The sequence below is a fragment of the Oryctolagus cuniculus genome, chromosome 6 (assembly GCF_964237555.1).
Source record: "Oryctolagus cuniculus chromosome 6, mOryCun1.1, whole genome shotgun sequence".
Classification (NCBI taxonomy): domain Eukaryota; kingdom Metazoa; phylum Chordata; class Mammalia; order Lagomorpha; family Leporidae; genus Oryctolagus; species Oryctolagus cuniculus.
The window spans coordinates 98,805,339-98,826,887 of record NC_091437.1 but is presented as its reverse complement, the minus strand read 5'-3'; the positions used below and the strand labels follow the sequence as shown (position 1 = coordinate 98,826,887).

At 41.5% G+C, this 21,549-nt stretch overlaps 1 protein-coding gene across 5 annotated transcripts in view; it reads left to right on the top strand.

Annotated features, from left to right (window-relative positions):
- The window catches only part of C6H8orf89 (chromosome 6 C8orf89 homolog), a 41,385-nt gene extending 20,072 nt beyond the window's left edge, over positions 1-21,313 (top strand). For all 5 annotated transcript variants that reach the window (XM_051843832.2, XM_051843837.2, XM_051843833.2 and 2 more), the window contains 6 exons: positions 2,520-2,686; positions 6,357-6,510; positions 8,712-8,808; positions 9,542-9,596; positions 18,065-18,100; positions 21,023-21,313. In XM_051843832.2, coding sequence (XP_051699792.2) covers positions 2,520-2,686; positions 6,357-6,510; positions 8,712-8,808; positions 9,542-9,596; positions 18,065-18,100; positions 21,023-21,171 — 658 coding nt within the window. In that variant the 3' untranslated portion in view covers positions 21,172-21,313. The remainder of the gene's footprint in view (positions 1-2,519; positions 2,687-6,356; positions 6,511-8,711; positions 8,809-9,541; positions 9,597-18,064; positions 18,101-21,022) is intronic.
- Positions 21,314-21,549: the final 236 nt, after the last annotated feature.

Genomic DNA, 21,549 nt, shown 5'->3' with positions numbered 1-21,549 from the left:
CCATTAGCAGGCAGTTGGATTGGAAGTGCAGCAGTTAGGAATCAAACCGGTGCCCATAAAGGATGGCAGCATTGCAAGCGGACGCTTTACCCTCTCCACCACAAAGCCGGCCCCTCTGTGATGTTTTGATACATGTATACATTGTGTAATGTCCAATCAGAGAAACCACATCTATCTCCTCATATATTTTGCATTTCTTTATGGTGAAAACATTCCAAATCCTCTCTGCTATTTTTTTAAAAAGTAGATAATATAGTACGTAGACATTATCTGTAGTCTTCCTTCTATGCAACAGAACCTCAGAACTTTTTTATAATAATTTATTTTGTTTATTTGAAAGGCAGAGTTACAGAGAGAGTAGAGACGGGGAGAGAGAGGTCTTCTATCCACTGACTCACTTCCCAAATGGCCACATTGACTGGGGCCAAAGCCAGGAGCCAGAAACTTCTTCCTGTTCCCTAAGGCCATCTTCTGCTGCTTTCCCAGGCACATCAGCAGAGAGCTGGATCAGAAGTGGAGCAGCTGGGACTCCAACTGGTGCCCATATGGACTGCCAGCTCTGTAGGCAGCAGCTTAACCCAATAGGTCACAATGCTGGACTCATATTCTTAGTTTTATGAGGAAATTACATACAGTTTTCCAGAATGGCTTACTAATTTACATTCCCACCAATAGGTGCAAATGTTCCCTTTTCTTCATATCTTCATCAACACTTTTTTTAAATTAAAAATTAATTAACTTGAAGGAGTTATAGAGAGAAAGTAGGAGAGGCAGAGAGGGAGCTCTTCCATTTGCTGGTTCACTCCCCAGATGGCTACATGGGAGGGGCTGGGTCTGGCTGAAGCCAGGGTCTGGTAGATTCATCTGGGTCTTGTGACTGGCAGGGGTCCAAGAATTTGGGCCATCTTTCACTGCCTTCCAGGTGTATTAGCAGGGAGCTGGATTGGAAGTGGAGCAGCTGGGACTCCAACCGGTGCCCATATAGGATGGCAGCATTGCAGGCAGCAAGCTTAACCCACTGTGCTGCAGCACTGGCCCCAACATTTGTTATAGTGTGTGTGTGTGTGTGTGTTTGACAGGCAGAGTTAGACAGTGAGAGAGAGAGAGAGAAACAGAGAGAAAGGTCTTCCTTTTCTCTTGGCTCACCCCCCAAATGGCTGTGCTGGCTGGTGCGCTGCACCGATCTGAAACCAGGAGCTAGGTGCTTCTCCTGGTCTCCCATGCGGGTGCAGGGCCCAAGCACCTGGGCCATCCTCCACTGCACTCCCGGGCCACAGCAGAGAGCTGGCTTGGAAGAGGGGCAACCGGGACAGAATCCGGGGCCCCAACTGGGACTAGAACCAGGGGTGCCAGCGCCACAGGTGGAGGATTAGCCAAGTGAGCCTCGATGCCAGCCTTTTGTGTGTTTTTGAGAATAACCAATCTCATGGGATTGGAGTGATATCTCATTGCATAAACTATACTCTTGAACTGTGTTGTCTCTCATCACAAGGTCTTTTTTCATGCTACAGGAACCATCTTCTATAGGAATCATCCATGCCTTTGCTTTGTTAGCTGCTTTCATAAAGGCTTCCCAAGTGCCCATGACTGGATTAGGGTTCCCTCCAAAGTAGACCCATAGCACTCTGTATCTCTTCCCCATCATGTACTTACTACACTGTATCATCCATTTCTTTGTAATTCCTTTACTGAGCTGTAAGCTTCTTAAGGGCAGGGACTGTTTTGTTTATCATGTTTCTCCAGTGCCTTGTGCAGGTCTTGGCATAGAATCAGCCATTGGTAGATGTATGTAATTTATTTATTTTGTACAAATGAGTGAACATAATTGAATCTGGCTATCTCTGATCCTTTTATTGAGAAAATTGGATAAAATGGAGATAGAATTCCTAGCAAGGAGCCTGGAACAACATGTACTGAGTAAGTTATAACTCTAGTGGTGGTTGTCATGCTTCACTCTTCCACTGGGACTCATGAGGGTAGGGGCCGGTGTCTTGCTCATGGTTATACTGTGTTTGGACCTCAGGAATGCCTTGCACATAATAAGCACTTCATATACATGACTGAATTGAATATATGTTTACTATATTAAATAAGTGGAATAACTGGTTATTCTTCTGTGTCTGTGCTTAGAATAAAAGTAATGACTATATTGAGAAAATGTTTATTATTCTTGGAGCATAGAGTTTTTTAGGTGCATATGTATTTTATAATAGTAATATTTTGGGGATAATCTTAAGTATTTTCTGGTCTTGTAGATATGACTTGCTATTGGAATATACATATTTATACTGCCAAATATTTGTAATGTGGAATTTGAAAGAATTCATTTAGATATTTAAAATTTAAAAGAAGACAATTCCAGCTACATATTTTTGCTTTGTCCCTAAACGTGTCTTGCTTTAACTTTTCATTTAAATCTCTGTGAATATTGAATCTACGTGACGGAGACCAAATTAGAAAAAATACTCACCTCTGCAATATCTGTTTCCTTTGTATTTTGTGTTCTTTACCTGGAGCAGCATCTCCGTTTCATCAACAACGTTGAAAGAAGACAAAAAAATGTCCGTGCTATCTCCTGAAATCAAATTTAATGCTTCTAAAGTCATCAGAGGTTCCCTTGACAGTTGTTTTATTTTTGAGAGTAGTTGGAGGAAAGCAGCTTTAGAAACACAAAAGATAAGGAAAGGTAACTGTATTTCTATTTTTATTTTGCTAAAGGAAACAAAGAATTGACATGATTTTTAAAAAAGCAGTCAGGAAATATTTTGTAACTTCTGTGACATCTCTATATGGATAATATCTTAAGTTTATAGAAAAGAAAAATGGAAGTCAGTTACAATTAATGTAATTCTGTGACTCATGATATAAGCAAATTTTCTAGAACCTCATCTTTTAATGTAAAGTGCAGTATTGTCTGTTGGAACACACTCGTTTCCATAGTGTTTCCTTTTAAATACCTCAAGGTGATTTTGTATTTGAAGACACTCAATTTTTACTAATACCATGGCGTACAACATTAATTTTTTAAAGATTTTTTAATTTCTAATTTATTTTGAAAGACAGATTTACAGAGAGAGAGGTAAGGACAGAGAGAGAAGTCTTTCATCCACTGGTTCATTCCCTAGATGGCTGCAACAGCCGAAGCCGAGCCAATCTGAAGTCAGGAACCAGGAGCTTCTTCTGGGTCTCCCAAGTGGGTGTAGGGGCCCAAGGACTTGGGCCATCTTCTACTGCTTTCCCAGGCCATAGCAGAGAGCTGGATTGGAAAAGGAGCAGTCGGGACTAGAACCTGTGCCCATATGGGATGCCGGCTCTTCAGGCCAGGGCTTTAACCTGCTGTACTGCAGTGCTGGCCCCACTAAGTTAATTTCGACCCAAACTTTACTTTTTGTGACGTACTTGGAGAGTATCTTAAATCCCATGATTGCTCAATATAGACTGATTTGAGAACCTTTGATATATATATATATATATTAAAAGCTTTCTCCCTTTTAATTTATAATTATGTTCCTTGTTCATTCTGGATTTTGCCTTCAGCTTTATTAAGGGAGATATAACTCTAGAACTTCAAAAATTCAAACTACTCAACAATGTCATCTTTCCTGATTTTGAATGTGTTGCTTTATTATTTTTTCAACTCTCTTACCAGGTTCTCAGTAAAATTACTGTACAAGTGATGTTTCCATTACTTTAACCAAAATGCCCAAGAGGAGGTTCCTTAGGAAAGAACAGGTGTCTTTCAGCTCTGAGTTGAATGTTACAGGGTCAGGCAGTCCCACAGCCTGGCGTTTGGTGGAGGCAGCAAGCAGAGAGAGCCTAGGCTGAGCTTGAGTTTTCTCTCCTGAGAACCACCCTCATGCCCCAGTGACTCAGACTTCACACAGGCTCCACTCAGACACCAGCATCAGATCACGTTTCCACCCTTCATCAGTCAACCTTTAACATGAAGACATGGGTTTAAATAGCTGCCTGAGTTTTGGGGTGACAAATTCTACTCATTCCATTCCAGATACTCAGAAGATACTCATTTACCCACTGCCCTGCCCACCAAATCTAGTTGTTGAAAAGAGAATCTCTGCCGGTGCCCCGGCTCACTAGGCTAATCCTCCGCCTTGTGGCGCCCGCACACCAGGTTCTAGTCCCGGTTGCTCCCCTTCCAGTCCAGCTCTCTGCTGTGGCCTGGGAAGGCAGTGGAGGATGGCCCAGGTCCTTGGGCCCTGCACCCGCATGAGAGACCAGGAGAAGCACCTGGCTCCTGGCTTCGGATCAGTGTGATGCGCCGGCCGCAGCGGCCATTGGGGGGTGAACCAACGGCAAAAGGAAGACCTTTCTCTCTGTCTCTCTCTCTCACTGTCTACTCTGCCTGTCAAAAAAAAAAAAAAAAAAGAAAAAAAAAAGGGAATCTCTATAGTGTTTGATCAAGAGAGACTTCTTTTTTTCAAAAGAGGAAAAATCACTGGTTGCAAAATAGCATTTTGAAAATTTACTGTAACGCTAATCCTACTCAAGTCTATTTTTTATTGCTGTGCTAGACTGCTTAGTAAAACAAGCTTAAAAAAAAAAAAAACCTCTATATTTAGTTTAAAGACCACCAAAACTTTAACCTCTTTATCTACTATTTTCCACTTCATGTTTGCATTTTAAATTTTTGAAAAAGATGTGTTTTATTTATTTGAAAGGCAGAGTGACTGTGGCCAGCACTGTGGCGTAGTGGGTTAAGCCTCTGCCTGTGACACCAGCATCCCCTGTGGACGCCTGTTTTGTGTCCTGGCTCCTCCACTTCCCACCCTGTGGGGAGCAACTCGGACTAGACTAAGTTACTGGAATTAAGATTTATTCTATGCATCTGCGCTCCCACAATATGGCGCTGAGAAGGGAGTAACAGCTTCTACACAGCTGCCTCCAGTTCAACCAATAAACTGTAGGACCTGCTCCTGATTGGAGGAGAGCAGCGTACTCGGCGTGTGGGTAGCAGAGTTGGGATTGGCGGAAGAGGACTATAAAGGAGGAGAGAGACAACATACACCAGGAACATCTAAGGGGAACATCTATCTGAAGGAACACCTGTGCAGCCCCCGAGAGAGCCGGCCGGCGGTGTGCCGCTCCCCCGCGGAAGTGGGGAAAAGTGGCAGGGGGAACCGCCCTTCCACGGAGGTGGAAGGGTCGGTAGCCAACCCGGGAAGAACCAGCAGCAAACCCGGGGAGGGCCGAGCAGACAAAAGAACAGCGCAGGGTCCTGTGTCGTTCCTCCACGAAGAGGGGGAGCGACACCACCCAGCTCCCTGCTAATGGCCTGAGAAAAACAGCAGAAAATGGCCCAAGTGCTTGGGCCCCTGCCACCAGCTTGGGAGACCTGGATGAAACTTCTGGCTCCTGGCTTCTGTCTGGCCCAGCCCTGGCCATTATGGCTATTTGGGGAGTGAACTAGCAGACGGAAAATCTTTCTCTGTCTCTCTCTTCTTCTCTTTCTATAGCTCTGTCCTTCAAATAAATAAATCATTAAAAAGAAAAGAAAGGCAGAGTGACAGAGAAAGGAAGATATCTTTTGCCCCCTGGTTCACTCCCCAAATTGCCACAACAACTTGGGCTGGGCCAGGTGGAAGCCAGGAGCCTGGAACTCCACCCACATCTCCCGAGTGGGTAGCAGGGGCCAGAGAACCTGGGCCATCTTTTGTTCCTTTCCCAGGCATGTTAGCATGGAGCTGGATCAGAAGTGGGTCAAACAGGATGCAAAACGTGGTTCCAAGGTTTAACCTGCTGTGTCACAACACTGGACATTGAGTGTGTGTGTCTGTGTGTGTATTACATTTCAGCAATCCTTTTGTCTAATGATATGTGAGGTCTGTAGAAGAAGCAATCTTGATGCTTCAGTTTTGCTGTTTATTAATTTTATATGGAATTTTGTGGAGAAAAAATGAAAATCAATGCCTGAAGTAGAACTTTTTGTATCATTTTGTCAGCTCAAATGATTATATATTCATATTTCATGATTATTTACATAAAAATAAGATGGTAGAAAGACTCAAAATAGTAGATAGGATTCTTGAAAGTGATTTTTATTTCGGTGTGAATGCATCTAATACCATGGCAATTCTGATTAAGTTAAATGAAGGAGGCAGAGGATGCTGATGGCTGTGGAAGATCTGTGGAGCTGCGCTTTGTCCTTATTCTAAGTCAGCTCCTGCCTACAGGCCCTGTGGTAGGAACCGGAAGGCATTCTCCTAGGAAGGATGCTAGAAGGTTTACAGTTCACTAATTTTCTTGATGACTGATGTAGTATGTTTTATTATATGTTTTAGCATGTAGTAAAAAAAAGTATTCATTTAACCAAGACAATATGATAATATTTCAACTAGAATACACCACAGCATTTGGTCTACAAGAGTTCAAAGAAGGTGTCAAAATGCCATATTTACCAAGATTTCCAAGTTGCCAAAAACATGTAAATTCAACTCCACTAGAGGTTCATAAAAGGCTGCTGCGAGCGGACACAGAAATGCCCACACTCAGGTAGATGGCTGCTATTCAACTTTCTTTGTGGAATATTATCTGTGGTAATACTGCTGAATGAGGAAGTTTCTCTGGCTAGTGCATGGAATTCTTCCTTGCCTACTGATTTGGATTCCAAGTTAGCCATTTTATTCAGTTTGAAAAAGTGGGCACTTTTCTCTGTCTTCAAGTGACATTGGCAGGAAGGACTTGAGGATTTTCTTTTAACAATCGTGATTGCCCTAAGTTAGGTAATTTCCATGAGAGTTCTGGAACTTTTAAAAATGAAACAACCAACTCTGCTATGTTATCAGTTGTGTGTACCCTGGCTATAGAAACTTGTCTTTTATTTCTAGTCAAACTGAATTAGAGTGAAGGAAGATTTTGAATAAGATGTCAGCCTAATTAAGCCCTTGCCTTGATTATCAGGAATGATTTATTCATCCAGGAAAGGCTGCCAGAAAATTACCATCTTTACAAACTGATGTCTTAATATTTTTAATGCCTCAAACTAGATCCTGCTCAGTTCTATTACAATGAGGTAGTATAAGTTTTATGGCAAAAAAATTTTGGTGGAAAAAATGTTGAGATCCATGCATAGTTTTTTTCATAATATATATTTCCCATGAATTTTGTGAAGGCCCCTCATATTTCATTGATGGATCCATAGATTATCTTATCATTGACTTTTGAGGTTGTGTAAATGGCACCACAACAAATAATATCATTTGAACAGCCTTGCTCACCATATTTCATATAATCTGAAGACAGATTTTCAAGCTATAAAAATGTAAAAAGCAGGGCCGGCGCCGCGGCTCACTAGGCTAATCTTCCGCCTTGCGGCGCCGGCACAAGGGGTTCTAGTCCCGGTTGGGGCGCCGGATTCTGTCCCGGTTGCCCCTCTTCCAGGCCAGCTCTCTGCTGTGGCCAGGGAGTGCAGTGGAGGATGGCCCAAGTCCTTGGGCCCTGCACCTCATGGGAGACCAGGATAAGTACCTGGCTCCTGCCATCGGATCAGCGCGGTGCGCCAGCCGTAGCACGCCGGCCGCGGCGGCCATTGGAGGGTGAACCAACGGCAAAAGGAAGACCTTTCTCTCTGTCTCTCTCTCTCTCTCACTGTCCACTCTGCCTGTCCAAAAAAAAAAAAAAAAAAAAAAAAAAAAAAGTAAAAAGCAACTCTTTCTGAAATACAATTATAATGAGACAAGCTGGAATCAGTGGTGGTGGAAGAGAGATAGTAGTTACTAATAGAGCAGATGGTAGCCAAAGTCAAAGTGGAGGGATGGCAGGGATGCAGACAGAGGAGGGATCATTGAAACAGGAATATAAAACCTACTACTAAGCATTGAAGGTTTAAAGTCCCTGACCCTCACAACTTACTCTTGTCATTGTCATCAGGGGTCACAGTACAATTTGGAGAGTGTGGGAGTAGAATGTGTAGGGCTGCTTGTGGCAATGAACTTTGTATCAGTACAGATCAGTCTTGTTGCCGTTCTTCAATATACTTGATCATCTTAAAGAACCTGGGAACTGGAAAGCACTCTGTATTAGCCCATTTTGCCCCTTAGTTTTTTTTTTTTTTTTTTTTTTTTACAGGCAGAGTGGACAGTGAGAGAGAGAGACAGAGAGAAAGGTCGTCCTTTTTCCGTTGGTTCACCCCACAATGGCCGCTGCAGCCGGTGCGCTGCGTCCGGCGCACCGCGCTGATCAGAAACCAGGAGCCAGGTGCTTCTCCTGGTCTCTCACGCAGATGCAGGGTCCAAGCACTTGGGCCATCCTCCACTGTACTCCCGGACCACAGCAGAGAGCTGGACTGGAAGAGGAGCAACCAGGACAGAATCTGGCACCCCGACTGGGACTAGAACCCAGGGTGCCGGCGCCGAAGACGGAGGATTAGCTTATTGAGCTGAGGCACAGGCCGCCCCTTAGTTTTGAGTCATCATTTTTGCTTCCTACTGTTTCCACCCATCTCAATTTTTTTTGTTTCTCATTGTGGTTTATCTGTTTGTGAAATTACTCTGAAACATTTCAAGTTAACATGAGTGTGAATTTACTTAAGTCAGTGAAGGATAATCTGAATACATTTTACATACCTATTGGCAAGTGCTCTTCACACATAAAGTAGAATAGTGGTGACTAAGTAACATAATCTCTATGAAGTGTTTGGCAATCTAAATATTGGTTCTTTTTTCCTGCCTTTGATACAAGTCTCTTTATTTTAGCCCTTCTGGTGAGAAGGTACAAAGTTACCTGCCAGTATTTTATTCTCCTCTGCGTGTTGCACAATGCCCTGTGAAAGAACAGCCTTGGCAAAACAGGGAAGTATTCATTTTTGTTTGCTTTATTTACAACACTTTATCCTCCATTATTCCCCCTCTATATGTAGATACTTGATTTAAAGATTCCTATAAAAGTGTAATATTTCTCCCAATGTCTTTAACAGTAATAAAAACTGTCCAGTGAATCTCCAAGTATGCCCTGGTAATATAACTGCTGATAGCAATCGTATAGGTGAAGACTGTTCGATAACTGCTGCTGAGTTTTAAATTTTAATAAGGTTGTAGGATGTTTGGAGTTCTTACAGTGAATTATCTCACCCACAGCAGACTCAATCATGATGTATTGACCCTAAAATCTAGTCTAGGTGTACTCCAGCAGGAGCAAAAGTTAATTGTGACAAAATTCAGATTGTAGAGGGTGATGGATAAAAAATACACAAGCAGTGATCTTTGGTAGGCAATATCCAGTTATTTACTAATCTTGATTGCCTTCCTGTTAGTATTGCCTGAGTTATGCTGTGGGGTAAGTTACATTCAGCACTCATCCACTGGTCCAGTTTCCTAACAACCAAAGTACTGGGTTGGTGCATATCTGCTTCTGATTGGATTAACTGTGATGGAAGGCACTTTCTTTCTTTCACATTTATTTCATGTGATACTATTCAACAGATGAGTTTCACTGAAAGTTTGTTGCTTGCCCCTTTTGTATCCCTTAAAACTAATGGACCCTGGATTCATATTCAAGTGATTTTAAGATAATATGTAATCTTAGGATAAAGAAGACTAAGGAGACATGCACCATGGGACCACTTCAGGAGAGATCAAAAGGTAAGCCAGCTGACCTTTTAGCCCTACCACTTGTTTGTCAACATGTCACCTAGTTGTCTTTTTTTTTTTTTTTTTACTTTCTTTTCATTAATAGAAATGTCTGTTTTGTTACTACCGTCTTCAACTTTATTTATTTTGTAAATCTAATGGGTGTGTATTCATTATATATGCACATCTCTGTAATCTCAGGACTCTGGAACAGACCCTTACTGGCTCTTGCTTGGGCCATTTCAGTAGCCTGCAAACTGGTGTTCCTGTTTAGAGTCTCTGACCTTTGGAATCCTGTAACACCACGACTAGAGTCTAAAACCTTGACCTTTAATCATGTTACTCCCATCTTGAAAACCAAATAATCCTCATTACCCCAGTCTTAAAGTACAAACTCCTTAGTCTGGCATTGAACACTTTATCATCTTTCTCTAACTTTCCTTTCTAGCCTCATTTTCCAGTTTTATTTGTTTGTGTGTGTGTATGTGTGTGTGAATCCTGTGCATTAAGACATCCAAATACAGAAACTTATGTATATACCAACAGTTGGGTCTCAAAAAACTACTTTTAAGTCACTTTATTCCTAAGTCCATAGTGACTGAAGAGGGTTTGTAGGCACCTTGGTGTGTTTCTTTCTACCATTCTACCATTTTTAGATGTTTGTTCTATGGTCAAATTAAAAAAAAAAAATTGCAAAGGAGGTGGGGGGAGGGAATCTTGTGTTGGTTCACTCCCCAAATGCCCGCAATATCTGGGGCTGGGCCAGGCCAAAGCCAGGAGGCCAAAACTCAATCCAGGCCTCCCACATGAGCAGCAGGAACTGAAGTACTTGAGCCATCATGGCTGCCTCCCAGAGTGTGCATTAGCAGGAAGCTGGAATTGGAATTCACTCTGGGAGTGAAGTGCAGGCACTTTAACATGGAATGCAGGCATTCCAAGTGTCCTCTTAACTGCTGCTCCAAATGCCCACCCCAGCTTTAAAATCAGGCAGTCTCACCTCTACATTTCTGACATATCTAATCAAAATATTGTTTTCCTAAAGTAGACAGGGAAAAATCTATTGGGATAGATGATTTTACCTTTTGTGATGTGTATGGATTTTAGAGAATTTCCTAGATTGAGAGCTATATTCACTGCCTCATCCCTTGTGTTAATGTGTCACAGACTCACTGGGGCATTAGACCAAGGGAATCATAGATCGTATGTGATATACTGCATTTGTCTAGGACTTCATTTCTACAGGAAACTCAGCCATTTCCTGTTGTAATTTAACTCAAGTTTAATGGTAAAGGTTCTTGGGCTGTATAGTGAAAAGATTTCCATTTTATCACCTGTGTTTTCTCATCTTATCTACCTTGTCTTTTGTTGATTATCATCTAAGCCAGGATTTTTCAAGTGTCAGTATTAATATTTTGGACCAGATAATTCTTTGTTGGGGGGAATCTAGCCTGTGCATTGTAGGATGTCTAACAGCACCCATGGCCTCTACCCACAACATACCACTAGCACATCCCAGTTGTGAAAGCCAGAAAGGGCGTCCAGATATTGCCAAATGTTCCCAGGGTAGTAAAATCACCCCCTGTTGAGAAAACATTGGTTTAAACATAACATCTTTAACATGATTTGTTACTTGCTAGTTGTCCTACAGATTATCAAGTGGTCATTCTTTGTTTAAAAATTTTAAAATGTTTTTATTTTTTAAAAGATTTATTTCTTTGAGAGACAGAGTTACAGAAAGAGAGAGAGAGAGAGAAAGAGGTCTTCCATCTACTGGTTCACCTCCCAGATGGCTACATTGGCTGGGGCTGGGCCAGGCCAAACCCAGGAGCCAGGAGCTTCTTCCAGGTTTCCCTTGTGGGTGCAGGGGCCCTAACACTTGAGCCATTTTCCACTGCTTTTCCCAGGCCATTAGCAGGGCGCTGGATCAGAAGTGCAACATCTGGAACATGAACTGACACCCATATTGGGTGCTGGTGTCACAGGAGGCAGCTTTACCCACTATGCCACAACGCTGGCCCCTCATTCTTTCCTATGTGCAGAAATTCTTTCTGTTTGAGATTTTTTTAAGATTAGTTTTTAAGTTTAAGATTTTTAAAACCTTATTTTTGTTTTATTTTTATCATAATCATAGTAGTCTTCTCTTGGTGCGTTTATCACTTCAAAAAATAATAAAAATTGAAATTACCTTTAGGCCGGCGCCACGGCTCACTAGGCTAATCCTCTGCCTTGCAGCGCCAGCACACCGGGTTCTAGTCCCGGTTGGGGCACGGATTCTGTCCCGGTTGCCCCTCTTCCAGGCCAGCTCTCTGCTATGGCCCGGGAGTGCAGATGGAGGGTGCTTGGGCCCTGCACCCCATGGGAGACCAGGAGGAAGCACCTGGCTCCTGCCAGCGGATCAGCGTGGTGCGCCAGCTGCAGTGCGCGGGCCGCGGCAGCCATTGGAGGGTGAACCAACAGCAAAGGAAGACCTTTCTCTCTGTCTCTCTCTCTCACTATCCACTCTGCCTGTCAAAAAAAAAAAAAAAAAATTACCAAGTAAGGCCCCTATTTACACTGTTGGTAGCAGTCAGAATTGACTGGGGGGTGGGCATGTAGCCTAGTGGTTAAGATGACAGTTAAGATGCCCATATCCTATGTTGGAGTACCTGACTCTGATATCCAACTCCAGCTTCCTGCTAATGTGGACCCTGGGGGGCAGTGGTGATAACTTAAGTGATTGGCTTCCTGATACATTGGAGACATGTGTTTGAATTCCTGGCTCCTTGCTTTGGCCAGCCCAGTTCTGACCATTGTGGGAACAAGAAGTTAACCAGTGGATGTGACTCCCCCACCCCCTTCCATCTCTTTCTGCCTCTCAAATTAAAAAAAAATTAAGATAGTAGTATTGACTTGATAGTAGCTTTGCAAGTTCAATCTTTGAAAGTTCATAAGATCTAAATGTTCATGGACTTTTCATTGGATATATTCTTTCTCTGAATTTCCATATTTTATAGACAACAGGCAGCATAAAACAAAAGTATAGGGGCTGACATTGTGGTGCTGTGGGTTAAGCTGCTGTCTTTGATGCCAGCATCCCATTTTGGAGCACCTGTTCAAGTCCCGCTGTTCCACTTCCTATCAAGTCCGCTGTTCCACTTCCTATCCAGCTAAAGCACCTGGGAAGGCAGTGGAAGATGGCACAAGTACTTGGGTCCCTGCCACCCTTGTGGGAGATCAGGATGGAGTTCCTGGCTCCTGGCTATGGCCTGGTATTGACCTTGCTGTTGTTGCCATTTAGGAAGTGAATCAGTGAATGGAAGATCTCTCTCTCTCTCTCTCTCTCTCTCTGTCTGTCTCTCTCTCTTCTTCTGCCTTTACAAATAAATAAATAAATCTAAAAAAGAAATTAAAAATAAACTAAATTGAAATAAAAATATGAATGCTAATTAGTTGCCTATTTTCTAGTAGTTCATTTTTTTGGGTCTTTCAGAATGAGTACTGCTGTGATTTGAATGTATATGCTCCTCCAAAACTCACATATTGGAACCTAATTCCTAATGTGATAAGAAGTGGGGCTTTTGGGGAAGCAAGTGAGGACTCCACCCTTATGGATGGATAAGTGCTGTTATAAAAAGAGATTGACAAGGCTGGCACTGTGGCATAGCTGGTAAAGCTGCTGCCTGCAGTGCCGGCATCCCATATGGACGCTAGTTCAAGTCCCAGCTGTTCCACTTCTGATCCAGCTCTCTGCTATGGCCTGGGAAAGCAGTAGAAGATGGCCCAAGTCTTTGGGTCCCTGTACCCATGTGGGAAGACCTGGAGGAGGCTCCTGGTTCCTGGCTTCATTGTGGCCATCTGGGGAGTGAACCAGTGGATAGAAGACCAACCTCTCTCTCTCTCTGCCTCTCTGTAACTCTGCCTTTCAAATAAATAAATCTTTTTTTTTTTTTTTTAAGAGATTGACAGGTAAGCCCAATGCCCTTCCATCTGTTCCATCACAAGAGGACACAGCAGTTGTCCCCTTTTGACCTTTTCCCTTTCCCTCTCTCCTGCTCTCTGAGGACAAAGTGTGTGTCCCCGTTTTGCCCTTCTGCCTTTCCACCATGTGAGGACACAGCTGCAGGTGCTATCTTGGAAGTAGACAATAATTTTCTCCAGTCACTGAATCTTCTAGTACCTTGCTCTTGGAATTTTCATCTCCAGATTGTGAGAAATAAGTTTCTGTTGTTTATCAGTTACCCAGTAGAAGTTTTTTTGTTTTGTTATTTATTTATTTATTTATTTATTTTTGGTACTGGCAGGAAGGCTGACACAGGTGAGGTGTCTATTTCACCTCTGTATCTCTTGCAATACCTATATCAATTTATGTAACAGATTGAGTCATTATTAAATACTTGTTGAAAATTCTTTTCCTTTAAGCTCACGTGAAACGGCAGTTTTATTTCGTTATTTACTAAATATGAATTGAGTGTCTACTATGTGCCAGGCATTGTTCTAAGCACTTGAACTTAGGGACACATTCCTGAGTAGGACAAACATCCCTGGCCTTGTGGCATTTACATTCTAGTGAGAGAATACAGCCAACAAATGCTAAATATAATTAGTGAGTACACCATATAGAAGAGATTGAATATTCCTAACCCAGAAATCTGAAATTCTTCCAAATCTGAAGCTTTTTGAGTACCAACATCATTCCACAAGTGGAAAATTCCACATCTAATGTCATGTGAGGGGTTGCAATCAAAATGCAGATGTACTAAGAATATTGTATATTAAATTGCCTTCAGACTATGTGTATGAGGTGCTTATGAAATATAAATAATTTTTTAACACTTGGGTCACATCCCCAAGAAATCTTGGTGTGTGTGAAAATATTCCAAAATAAAAAAAAATATTCCCAAACAGTTCTGGTCCCAAGAAATTTAGATAAGGGCTGTTTAACTTAGATATCAAAGAGTACATGAGTATGATAGAAACAACAGAGATAGAGCAGGATAAGAGAAATCAGGGGATCTGGCAGAAAAGGGAGTTTTACAATTTTAATAGGGTGGTCAGCATAGGTTTAACTGACAAGGTAGTCATTGGGCAATGAGGAAGGAGGTGAGGGATTTAAGTTATTCTCTTGGGACCAGCAAAGGACCCAAGGTAGGATGGGGCCCAGCCTGCTGGAAGAATATCAGGAGTCCAGTATGGCTTAGCTGGAGATGAGAAAAGAGAACTGATAGAGTGTCTGATCACGTGGGGCCTTCATAAGGACTTGCTACCTGACTCATTGAAATGAAGAGCCACTGAATTCTTTTAACAAAAGAATGATTAATATGATTTTACTTTCTGAAGGATCATTGTGGCAGCCATCAATTATTTCAATAGTTACACCTTAAAAAAAATTCACCCTGAGAGCCTCCACCCCTGGCTCTGATGGAATAGCTTCTATCACAGCAACATGATCAACAGAGAGGACCTGAGAGCCCAACATTCTGTGAGCCATTTTCCCTCCACGTGTTTGTTCCCAAGTGGCATGCGTGCTAGACAGTATTTCAAGAGATAAAGCAGAAATCAGCTTCTTGGAGGCTAAAGAACTAAGCAGAGATTTCAGTAACTTAGCATTTGCTGCAGCGACCGAGGAGACAGTTTAAAGCCTGCCAAGCTGGAACACCCTTGGTAAACACCAGGTTTTCAGTTGCAACTCTTGAAGAGGTTGTGTATGAAGAGAGGCACATCAAGAATAGAATCACTTTTAAAAAAAAGCCCAAAGCCTAGTCTTGACTGAATTAAAGTGGTCTGCCTTCCAGAAGGAAATAAGATTCTCTCTGGAGGTCTGTATGATGAATAAGAGCCTTACAGGTTTCCATATGCAGCGTCTAACATTCAGTCAAAACTTACCTGGCATAGAAGGACAACAAAAGCCAAGAGAAGAAACAGATAATAGAAGCTGACCCACAAATGATTCAGATGGCTTCGTCTGCTTGGGCTGTTAGAACAAGAAACCATGAACTGGGTAGCTCATAAACTATAGAAATTTATTTCTGTTAGTAAATTGGTAACTAAGCTATGGTTAGCTCTGAAGCACTAGCTGAGAAATCTAATCTAAACCTGAATGACAATGTGCTTAGCCAAACTTCAGTAATGGAGAAAGGAGATAAAAAAATTCTGGGAAAATGATTAGTAGTTTGCCACAGTTCTCTTTCTAAATTAAAATTTTAACTTTCTATTACACGTATTTTGATCTTATAGTTTCCACATAGGTATTTCTTTAAGAATTTTAAAATTTAATTTTTATTTGAAAGGCAGAGAGACAAAGACAAGGACAGACAGAGTGAGATCTCCCATCCACTGGTTTACTCTCCAAAAGCTAGAAATAGCCACATCTCACCAAGGAGCCTGAAATCAGTCTGCATCTCTCGTGTGGGTGGCAGGGACCCAAATACTTTAGCCATTATGTGCTGCCTTCTGAGTGCACATTAACAGGAAGCTGGAATTGGAAATGGAATTGGTACTCAAACCTTGGCACTCTGGTATGAGATGCAGGCATCCTAAGTGACAGCTTAACCACTGTGCCAAATATTCTTACTCTTTCTTAATTAACATATAGGTTATTTTGGATTGCCTATGCAGGTTATCATACTCATTTGTCAATAATGTCAGTTTTGTTTCTTCCTTTCCAAACCCTATCCCCTAATTTTTATCATTTTACTAAGCTGACTGGAAACACAAATGCAATGTAAAATAAGAAGGAATGGTGGGCATCTTTGACTTATTATCATTAAGAATGATACTTGAGGGAATGGGTGTTAGCCCAGTGATAGACATGCCTGCATTCCACATCAGAGTATCTGTGTTTGATTCCCAACTCTGGCTTCTGACTCCAGCTTTCTGCTAAGACAGACCCTGGGAGGCTGCAATGGTGGCTCAAACGATTGAGTTCCTGCCACCCATGTGGGAAACTTGAACTGAGTTCTCAGCTCCTGGCTTCAGCATAGCTCAGTCCTGGCCATAGTGGCCTATAGGGGAATAAACTTGTAGATGGGAAATGTCTCTCTCTGTGTCTGTATCTATATTTCTGTCTGTGTCTCTCCTCCCATCTCTGCCTCTCAAAAATATAAAATTAAAATAAGTTATTTTTTGGACCCAGAATTCTGGCACAGTGGATTAGACTGCTACTTGTGACACCAGCATCCCATTTAGGAGTATTAATTTGAATCTTGGCTGCTCTGCTTCTGATCCAGCTCCCTGCTAATGTGCCTGGGAAAGAAGTGGAGAATGACTCAAGTACTTGGGCCTCTACCACCTGCATGGGAGACCCAGATGGAGTTCTTGGCTCCTGGCCTCTGCCTGGCCCAGCCCTAGCAATTGTGGTCATTCGGGGAGTAGATCAGTGAATGAAAGACCTCTTTCTCTCTTTGTCTCTCAAATACATAAATAAATAAAATCTTTTAAAAGAAAGAAAGAAAGAAAGAAAGAAAGAAAGAAAGAAAGAAAGAAAGAAAGAAAGAAAGAAAGAAAGAAAAAAATAAAGAAAGAGAGAGAGAGAGAGAGAAAGAAAGAAAGAAAGAAAGAAAGAGAGAAAGAAAGAGAAAAGAAAGAAAAAGAAAGAAAGAAAGAAAGATCGATCTTGTGGGTCCAGCATTGCGGTGCAGCAGGTTAAACTGCTGCTTGTGATGCCAGCATCCCATGTCAGAGTACTGGTTTGAGTTCTGGCTGCTCTGTTTCTGATCCAACTCCCTTCTGGGAAGGCAGCAGATGATAGCCCAAGTACTTGGGCCCTTGTTTCCCGTGTGGGAGAAAAGTTCCAGGTTCCTGGCTCCTGCTTGGCCCTGTCCTGGCTGTTGTGGCTGTTTGGGGAGTGAACCAGCAGATGGAAGATCTCTCTCTCTGTATGTGTCTTCCTTTCTCTGTGTATGTTGCTTTGCCTTTCAAATAAATAAGTCTTTGAAGAATGAAGGATGCTTGCTTTAGGTTTTGAGTAGATATCTTTTATTAAGTTAAAGAAGTTCCCTTTAATTCACTGAGTTTTTTTTCATAAATGAGAGTGGAATTTTATCAAATGATTTTGATAAATTGTTTAAGATATCCTATGTTTTCAATGTGAAGAACAATAGTAAACAGATTTTGTCATGTTAAGCTGCTCTTGCTTTCGTGGGACCAACCGGCTTAGGCCTGACTTACTATTTTACATACTGCTATATTTAATTAGGCAATGTTTTATTTGAGATTTTAAAAAAAATCTATGTTTGTGCATGAGATTGTCATTCATGTTGCTCTTAGTTCTGTCCTTGTCTGGATGGATGGAGTGTTAAGATTGTAGTGGTCTCATGGAATGGATTGGGGAGTATTCCTGTTCCTTCTGTCTCTGAAAGATACGGTCTAAAATTGGAGTGCTCGCTTCCTGGAAAGACTGAGAGAACTGATTTATAAAGTCATCTGGGTTATATGTTTTTTGGGGGGAAATTGTCTGACTCTGATTCAATCATTTCTCCCCCCACCAATCATTTTAATTTTAGGACTCTTAAGGCGTTCTCATCCTTCAATCAATTTTGGTAAGTTGTGTTTTCCAAAAATATTTGCCTTTTTTCTTTCCAGACTTAGTGGCAGAAGGTTTGCTCAGTTTTACTTCTTTTCCTAGTGTTATATATTTTTACCTTTTTTATTTCTTTATTAATCTCACCAGAGATTTTCCTTCCTGTCAGTCTTTCCAAGGAAGAACTTTTGTCTTTTTAAAAGTTCTTCTTTATTTTAATACTGTTTTCTACTTGATTTTTCCTCTTTGTGATATTACTTTTTTCTTCTATTTTCTTAGTATTTATTATTTTCCTGATGAACAACAGGTCTCAGGACATTCATAGCAAATGTATATTGCGAAAAAAATTGCATGGATTTCAAAATTTTTTTGCACCAGCATCTTTTAATTTCATTTTCTACAAACTTTTTTAAGTACACACATATATGTGTGTGTGTGTATATATATATATATACACATATATATGGAATTTTTAGGGTATACACTTCTAAATGTACAACTTTTGCTGTTCTGCACACATTTTTTGATTTTTCTTTATTGTTTATGTACACATATTTCTAGTGTCTATTATCATTTCTTTTTTGATTGATGAATAATTTAGAATATGTACATAAATTACTAAGCATTTGATAATTTTTTTATCTTATTGCCAACAACTTCAACTTAATTGCAATTGTCTGTATTGTACTGATTCTTTAAAGTTTTTCAGGTTAGCTTGATTCCTGGAAATGCATAATTTTGCTGCCAGAGGGTCTCCTAAAGTATTAGGTCCATTGTACTGCTAAGAACAGGAATCCTCATCATACAAGCATTCTTAATTCTCATGACTTCTCACTCTTTGCCCCCAGAAACAAAAAAAAAAATAGAAAATGACAACCACATTGGAGAACTGAAGACAGTATTTCTGATACTTGAAGTTAAACAATAGTATTTTAAAACAATTGGAGTCGGTATAGTATTTTCAAAGCCCTATGTTTCTAAAGAAAAGTATCGGTACATTCACTCGTGAGTCACTTAACAATGGGGGCACATTCTAAGAAATGCATGCTAACTACAAAAACAAAAACCAAAACAAGGAAAATCCACACTAAAAAAGTAAGCAATGTCTCCTCAGGTGAGACATACGTGAACATCACAGAGTATACTTACACACATCTAGATGGTGTGGTCTACTACACACCTAGACTAACATAAGCTTCTCGGCTACCGTGTTACTGAACTAAATAGTGCAGGCGATCGTGATACAATGGTAAGTATTTGTGAACCTAAGTGCAGTGAAGCTGCTGTATAAAGGATGGAAAGTGGTATATTTGCGTGGAGCGCTTAGCATGACTGGCGCTTGCAGGAGTGGAAGCTGCGCCGGGCAAGTGGGTAAGTGAGTGGCGAGTGAATGTACAGGTCTAGGGCTTTGCTGTGCACCGCTGCAGACTTCATCAACACCGTACACTTGGGCTACACTACACTGATTCAAAACTTTTCTTTTGGGGCTGGCTTTGTGGTGTAGTGGGTTAAGCCACTGCCTGTGACACCAGCATCCCATGTGAGTGTCAGTTCATGTCCTGGTTACTCCGCTTCCAATCCAGCTCCCTGCTAATGGCCTGGGAAAGCAGCGGAGGATGGCCCAGGTGCTTGCGCTCCTGCTACACATGTGGGAGACCCAGAAGAAGTTCCTGGCTCCTGGCTTTGGCCTGGTCCAGCGTTGGTTCTTGCGGCCACTTGGGGAATAAACCAGCAGATAGAAGACCTCTCTTAGTGTTTCTCCTTCTTTCTCTGTAACTCTTTCAAATAAATAAACATATCTTTAGAAAAAGTTTATCTTCAATAATAATACATTAATGGCTTACTGTGACTAATTTATAAACTTTTATATTTTTAAAATTTTTTGCCTCTTTTGTAATAACATTTAGCCTAAAACACAAACACAGGGGCCAGCGTTGTGGCATAGTGGGTAAAGTCACTGCCTGCAACACCATCATCCCACGTGGGGTACTGGTTTGAGACCCAGCTGTCCACTTCCAATCCATCTCCCTGCTAATGTGCTTAGGAAAGCAGTGGAAATTGACCCAAGTCCTTGGGCCCCTGCACCTGTGTGTAAGACCCAGAAGAAGCTCCTGGCTCCTAGCTTCGGATAGGCCCAGCTCTGGCTGCTGCAGCCGTTTGGGGAGTGAACTAGCAGACAGAAGACCTCTTTCTCTCTGCCTCTGCCTCTCTGTAACTCTGACTTTCAAATAAATAAGTAAATCTAAAAAAAAAAAACAAAAAAAACCCCTCACATTGTATAGCTATACAAAATGTTTTTATATCATTATCAATTTTTTTAAATTAAAACTTTTTTTTTTAACTTTTAAAATTTTTGTTTGTTTTTAAAACACAAGCACGGCTGGTGCCGAGGCTCACTAGACTAATCCTCCACCTTGCGGCACTGGCACACCGGGTTCTAGTCCCGGTCGGGGTGCCAGATCCTTTCCTGGTTACTCCCCTTCCAGTCCAGCTCTCTGCTGTGGCCCGGGAAGGCAGTGGAGGATGGCCCAGGTCCTTGGGCCCCTGCACCCACGTGGGAGATGGCCCCAAGTGCTCTGGGGTCCTGTCACCATGTTGGAGACCTGGGTAGAGTTCCAGGTTCCTGGTTTTCACCTGAACCAGCTATGGCCGTTGCAGCCATTTGGGGAGTGACCAGCAGGTAGATACAGTTTTAGATACTTTTTTTAGACTTGGCATTATAGTCATGATCATTTACTTTTCCGAGTCATTAGTAGGGTGCTGTATTGGATCATTTAAGAAGGTAACCATTGGTGTTGCTAAACATGAAGAACTAGCACAGTTGAAAAGTCATTTGTGTGATAACTCTGTTACTCTGTGTTTTCTAGAATGAGTATTACTCACGTGTCCTTGATTTAACTTTGTGATTTCAATAGCTACGCTTCTCCTCCTCCCCACCCAGGCTCTGCCTTCAGTGACCCTCTCACTGGCGCACCATCTCAATATTTAGAGAGACTTTCAAAAATGGCCATAATGGAATATGACACCATTCGTCAGGAAACAACCAGAAAATCCAAAAAAGGCAAGCGACAAGAGCTACGAGACTGCTGACAGCACGCAGTAGGACTCCTTCACTGCTTCCTAAGAGTTATGTTTCTTTTCTTTTCCTTTTTTTTTGATATGTGGTATGATGCACCAAACTGCTTTATATGAAAATGGAAATGTAAATAGGAAATAAATATTTTGTGTTATATATGGAATCATTTGTGTTTTGTTAAGATTTCAAAGCAGTTTACATTATGGTTTATGGGAAAATATTTTATGTACATTAGTTATATTTAAATCTCATATACATAAACTCCATGGAATAATGATTTTTGAAACCTTAAAATTGGTTGCTACATATATATATGTGTGTGTGTGTGTGTGTGTGTGTGTGTGTAAAATCATGATTTAATTACTTAAGTTTAGGGCAGGATAGTACTTCCA